Source organism: Apis dorsata, unplaced genomic scaffold, assembly GCF_000469605.1.
Source record: "Apis dorsata unplaced genomic scaffold, Apis dorsata 1.3 scaffold_935, whole genome shotgun sequence".
NCBI classification, from domain to species: Eukaryota; Metazoa; Arthropoda; class Insecta; order Hymenoptera; family Apidae; genus Apis; species Apis dorsata.
In genome coordinates this window covers 195,811-202,640 of record NW_006264045.1, presented here as the reverse complement: position 1 = coordinate 202,640, position 6,830 = coordinate 195,811, and the positions used below count along the sequence as shown (strand labels likewise).

The following is a 6,830-nucleotide window of genomic DNA, read 5'->3' as shown; positions in this document are numbered from 1 at the left end:
ATAAAGAATTCCTATAATAATTTTAAATTTAAAATTAAAATTATTTATTTATTTATTTATTTAAATAATTTGTTTATTTTAAATTTTTAAATTTAAAATAATTATAAATTATTTATAAGTTTTTAAAAGTTTCTTTATAAATTTTTTTTCACAATTTAATTTTATTACATAATTAGTGCTTAATTTTTACATCACATTAAAATATTTATATCAATATTTATATCAAATCAATTACTATTAATGCATTCATTAAATATTATTTTTTATCAAATATTAGGCAGTAAAATTATCTTATATATAAAGTAAAATAGTTTATGAATGAAATGAAATCATATTTGTTCCAATATTTAACAAAAAAAAAATTATAAAATATCAGTACTAAAAAAAAAGACAACATACCAGTTATTTGAGATCCAGGACCATATTGCGATGATGAAGCAATGAATGTGTAAGGGCTCGTTTGCACAGGTTGTGACCTTGCTTGACCATGATTCGGCTCGTTGGCTTTTAATGGCTTCACACATGTATCCACTGGTGCTCCATCCGGAAAACTATTCACGAAGAATACCGAAGAAACCACAATTAGCATACTGAATGCCAAGTTCCTCATAATCAAACTCATATTATTTATTTCTTCTTATTTTCCTGACCTGTTATTAAAAAAAATCAATTTAATGCTAATGATGAGCTTTAAAAAATATAAACTTTCAGATTTAATAGAAATATTTATCTAAATTTTTCAAAAACATAATATAAAATTTGATTTTATCGATTCAAAATCATTCATACAAATATATCTAAAAATGAATTTATATGAAAAAAATTAGAATCTTATTTTAATTGTAAAAAACTTAAAATTTTTTTTTAAAATTAAAATTAAAATAGTAAGTATTAACAAATATAATTAAAATTAATCAAAGAAATCAAAATTAATTTCAAATATATTTATTATTTTAAAATAAAAGAGCATTTAAAATTTAATTTTTTTTAAATTAAAATAAATAAATAAATAAAATTAACAATAAACAATTAATAAAAAGCACTTACTTAATTTAAATTAATAAAAAGAAAACATAAAATTTGAAATAATCAAGTGTTGGAGGCAGAAAGATTCGAAAGAAACTGTACTATTCGGCCTCCCGCGAGTAAATCAAACTGTGTTCAGATCCCACCATGTAATCATAAAAGACTGGTACAATTCACTTTTACTAATTGTCACTTTCACTTCGATTTCTTCGTTGATTCTACAGTTAACTGTGAATTGTGTTTTTGGTATTCATTAATCCTTCTTTGCTTTTTATTAATCTCTATTTCATGTTTAAAAAAAATGTTCGATATATTTTAAATTTTCAAAATTTTATAAAAAAACTAACTATATGTATTTCTTCTTACTTTTAATATAAAATTGTATTTATTTAAAATTTAAAATTCTATTTTAATCATAATTTTTCTAATCTTTTTATATAAAAACTATAATGTTTTTATTTAAAAACGTTAATCTTTTTAATAAAAAAACTATTTTATTAAGTTCGATAACATTCAATTGAATAAATTTTTAATTTTTTACTTCTAATTTAAATCAAAAATATATCATATTATTATATATTAATTAATCTTATTTAAAAATATTGTATGCGATATATTATGCATTACGAATTGTATCAATTAAAAGAAATAATGTATGTAGAAAAGTATACGAGAGATAACTGCTTGCATCGCATATTATTTTTGTATCCTATTAAATTGATTTGTGGAAAAATATCACGCGTTCCTATTTAATATTACAATATTTGTAAAATTATGATGTACTTCTTAGATCAATATTATTTTTTATAGAATTATTGATTCTGCTATTTACGATTTCATTGAAATAAAAATCATGTAAATATAATTTTCAGCGAAAAATTTATTTATTAATTATAAAAATTCTTAATAAAAATTTACACAATAAAATGCATTGATTTAATATGTAACAATTAATTATAATATAATATAATAAGTTATTAATTATAAATGATAAGTTATAGATAAAAATATTATATGAATTCAAAATCTTTTATCAAATAAATTAAAAAATGCATAACTTAATACATTACTCGTCGTAATATTATCGAAAGTATTATTTACAAGAATTATAATGATGTCATATTTACAAATGATTATACAATAAATAGTAATTGTTATTAAAGTTCGACATATAAAAATATGATAAAGATTTATATTTGCATATTTTTATATACTTACATTATTATAAATATATATATATAAAAAGACAAAATGAAAAATATTATGGAATTGTTTTTATACAAATTATATTAAGCAATAAAATTTTGTTTTATATAATAAATATAATGAATGATATTTTAAATAATTCTAAAAAGAATTTGTTTCATATTAAACTATCAAAATATTTAAAAACACTTATTTATCATAAACACTTATATATAAAACATAAAAATATAGCATTCGTTCACTGGTATATTCATAAATATTTTATAAAAATTCTATATAAAGAAGGAATGTTTCAATCTGACTTTGTTAAGGCAAAAGAGTATACTTCGTTTTCAATTACTTCAATGGCACAAGGCCGTGGAAACCAACCTCTGTTTCGTATTTGCTTTGAGTTTTCATCATTCTCTTTTTTTTCTCCAAATAACCAATACCTATAAAGTTCATCAATTAAATAATTTCATCAATTAATTTAAAAGTTAATAATTTTTTGTGTGAACGTACTTTCTCCATCGAGTTACGATTACAATATCTCCAACTTTAAGTTTAATACGAGGTTCATCAGTACAAGGTGGATGACAAAGTACACCCCAACCATGTCTTAATGGCAAACGTGATCCAGATGCTTCTTCTATAACTCTATAAGTTTTAGCTCTCTTCCGTTTATCTTTCTTTTGAGCTAATTGTTCTCGCTGAAATAAAAAAAAGAATATTCATTAAATTTTCATTAAATTTAAAATAATAGAAAAAATAAATAAGTTTAGAAATCAATGAATAAAATTACCGTTAAAGTATATTGGTCACAACCTTCAATTATAGGCCAATGAATTCCGTCACCTATTGGTGTACAATCCCATGTGAAAACTTGTTGCAAATTAAAACGCCATCCTTTTGAATAAGGATAAATAAATTTATCTCTAGTTCCAAATCGTCGATAATGAGCTTTTTCTGATATCCAAGCTTCTATTTCTGTTGTGTTTTTGATTATGGACAATAGCTATAAAAAAAATATATATATATATTTATTAAATTATATATATTATATATATTTATATAATTATATTATATAATAATTATATATTTATATATTAATAATATAATTAATGATTAATAATTATAATTTTATATATATAATAATACACATATATATATTTGATTATTATATATATAATATAAAAAATATAAAAATCTTACTTGAAAATAAAGCAATGTTCCAACAGCAAGAATAACACCAATTGACAAACCAATACTGAAGATAACTAATATTAAAATAAATATAGAAGGTGGTGGAAATGATAATGGTTTTAATGATAATACTGTCATCACCCAAGAAACTAATGTAAAAGTAGAAACACAACATCCAGCAACTGCACTTGCTAAAAATGCTGTAAAATGACAGTGATTATAATGTCCTACACAATTATTGATCCATGGACAATGATGATCCATTTTCATAACACAACGAGCACCTGGAAATAAAAAATAAATTCAAAATACTATAAAATATCAAATCCATACAAAATCTTACATTTTCTGCAATGATGAGATCTTGGTGCTTTATATCCTTCGCAAACAGAACAATATTGTAAATATTGAGTATCTGTTGCTTTTTCCTGCAGAAAAAAGCATTATTAAATTCTATGCTAAGAGAAATTTTATTTACATATTATTGTTTTTAGAAATATATATATATATAATATATATAAATATATATTATAATACCGGTATCCATTTTAATGGAAGAAATCCAGGTCCTTCATAAATAGCACTAATAAAATGAAAGAGAGTAGATCCACTAAGACAAAAAAAAAGAATAAAATTAACTGCTCCAAAAAAACTTTCTTGTGGTGGCCACCATTGTCTACTACAATGTATTGTCATCAAAGTAATTATTTTTATAATTCCTAAAACAATATTACAAAAAACAATGTTAATATAAATATTAATATAAATATAAATAAATTAAATAATATATGAACTGATTTAAATAATATATTTATGTATTCAATAATTATATAAATATGTTACAAATTTATTATAAGAAGTAATTAAAATTACAAAAATACATTCAAATTTCGCGGCATTTCATCATGATATGATAAAACAAAATGGAAGCACTCATCTGTCAAGTTTATTCGCATAACATTTCTACAATCAATTTCTTAGTAATACCTTATTATTAAAATACATTAGTATTTAGAACAGTATGTTATCACATTTAATAATCCATAATAGCAAAAAATGTTTTTCTTTTTGCCTTCTATTAAAATACAGATTTAAATTATTCTTATTCACCTACCAAGAGCAGTAAGTGGACCCCAATGACATATTTTCTTTAACGGATCGACACACATGCCGTCACCATAAAATTATCCTAAAATATCCTTTGAATCCTAAAAATCAGGTATTTGATACGTCTGCAAACGAACAATGCTTGCGATCGCTTATTAAATTTGTAAAAATGTATTCCTCTCGACAACACATCCCGGAACAATTCATATATGTTGGTACAACATATCAATGGTGGCACCAATGTCGAAAATTTGTTAAGATTGATAATTTTTTATGTTATAATAATTTATGAATAGAAATATATTATATAAAATAATAATAATTATCATATAAAATAACACATTTATTAAAACTTAATAGAAAATTCATATGCATATGTATTTTTTTAGTAAATCACTTCTTTGATACGCATTTTTTTGGTAAATTGTTTGATATATAAAACCTCTGCTTTAGATTTGATATATTAAGAATCAATATGTTTTTATAATCGCAGTACATAATATAAATAAAAGATAGTTATTTTTTATTTTCTTATTTAAAATAATAAATAGTATAATGTAATAAAAAATATTTAATGATTATTTAAAGTTTATTACAATATTACCATTTAAATTTCTGTACTTATAAAATGTTCGAGATTTAAAATTTAAATATTTATTGTTTTATTTATTATTATTTTAAATAATTTTATAAAACTGGTGTCATAGAAATTTCATTGATTAAATTGATTTATGAACTTAACTAAAAATTAATTCATTTAAAAAAATAAATAATTGATTTATTTAAATGAAATTTTAATTTTCATATGTATGTATAGTTTTTCTATTATAAATCATGTTAAAATTTTTTTTATTCTATGAAGGTATCTAATAACAAGTTTACCAATATAATCTAGAAAAGTACTTAATTTACTATATAATAAATAAATTATTTATTTATTTTTATAATAAATTTATATATTTTATTTATGCTTTCATATGATTTAAAATATTTTTTATAGGTTATGCATATAAAATTGCATTATTAAAAACTTAAATCATAATCTTCCTAATTTTAAATAATTAGAAAATGCTATTAAATTAATTTTAACTGATTTAGAGTAGTTTTTCTGAAAAATAATCATTTTATTTGAATTGAATTTATAAGATAGTATAGAATATTAGTAAACTTGAAAGTTAGTAAAAAGATATATATAACGTTCATGGTGTTTATTTTTTTAATTTTATCGATCATAATGAATTTATTTCAATTATATAAAATATAAAATATTATTTCATATAAAATATGAAAAAATTTAGTGTATGTAAATTTATTAAAAAATATAAAAATTTGAATATATAAAATATAATATTATATATGCATTTGGAATATCATTAAATATAAATAATACGGTCTTTTCAGCCAAATAATCAAATAGAACTTTGTAAACCAAAAGTTACTGTTCCTAAAGCACGTCCACCCCTAAGAAGTGAATGTAATGTAAGTGAAGAAATCAATTCTTTTAAAAATTCTAAAAATTTATTGGTAAATATGTACAAAACTAAGCAACAAAATCAAGAATTTCGTAGTGTTTCTGATTTTCAATATACTGATGATGATGATGATGATGATGATGATGATGATGATGATGATAATGATGATAATGATGATAAGGTTAATGATGATATTGAAAAAAATAATTACATATTTTTAAATAACTCAAAAGATATACCAGAATATTTCAATACTTCACATAATTCAACAGCAAATCAATCTTTTAATATTACTCCACAAAATTCCCCTTCTACAACAATATATAGACGAAATTATCATAAATTAAATGCATGTTCTAATGTTGATAAAGATTCTTTCTCTTATAAAGAACAAAAGCAAATTGTAGAAGGGTTTTTTTCAAATTGTTTCAAATTGCTTTTGGGTATTATTTTATGCTTTTTATTTCTTTTTATGCTCTTAAATATTCAAACAAAATCTCATAAAAATTCAGAAACAATTATTGAAACAAAAAAAGTAAATTTAACTGAAATGAATAACATATTAGATAAATCAATACAAATAATTCAGACACGATTTCATAATCAAAAATCCAACATTTGGAATGATATATCAGCTGGAATATATGATGTAGTTTTATTTCCATTAAAACCTTCAATTATTATTTTGTTTGGAAATGAAACTAGTACTTTGAATTGCTTAGCTCAATTACTTGGACAATTGAGTGGCAAAATTTTAGGTAGTAATGATTATTTAATATTAACAGCAAAAGATTTTCCAAATGATGTTGGACAAACTATTCATAATTTGAAAATTCA

General features: G+C 20.8%; 3 protein-coding genes across 3 annotated transcripts in view; 1 reads left to right on the top strand and 2 right to left on the bottom strand.

The window, feature by feature from the left end:
• Positions 1-1,166, bottom strand: part of LOC102677503 (putative defense protein 3) — a 13,394-nt gene extending 12,228 nt beyond the window's left edge. Inside the window, exons 1-2 of the mRNA XM_006623730.2 lie at positions 1,053-1,166; positions 400-652 (exon numbers count right to left, since the gene is read on the bottom strand). Coding sequence (XP_006623793.1) covers positions 400-622 — 223 coding nt within the window. The 5' untranslated portion in view covers positions 623-652; positions 1,053-1,166. The remainder of the gene's footprint in view (positions 1-399; positions 653-1,052) is intronic.
• Positions 1,167-2,391: 1,225 nt separating this feature from the next.
• Positions 2,392-4,830, bottom strand: LOC102677724 (palmitoyltransferase ZDHHC6). The gene is made up of 7 exons (XM_006623731.2): positions 4,529-4,830; positions 3,952-4,133; positions 3,758-3,842; positions 3,424-3,698; positions 3,014-3,226; positions 2,734-2,921; positions 2,392-2,663 (listed from the first exon to the last, which is right to left on the bottom strand). Exons 1-7 carry the CDS (start codon positions 4,581-4,583, stop codon positions 2,525-2,527), a joined length of 1,137 nt encoding a protein of 378 aa, XP_006623794.1. The 5' UTR covers positions 4,584-4,830; the 3' UTR covers positions 2,392-2,524.
• A 916-nt stretch (positions 4,831-5,746) lies between these two features.
• The window catches only part of LOC102677866, a 2,658-nt gene continuing 1,574 nt past the window's right edge, over positions 5,747-6,830 (top strand). Inside the window, 2 exon segments of the mRNA XM_031514226.1 lie at positions 5,747-5,820; positions 5,923-6,829. Of these exon segments, the coding sequence (XP_031370086.1) occupies positions 5,806-5,820; positions 5,923-6,829 (922 nt within the window). The 5' untranslated portion in view covers positions 5,747-5,805.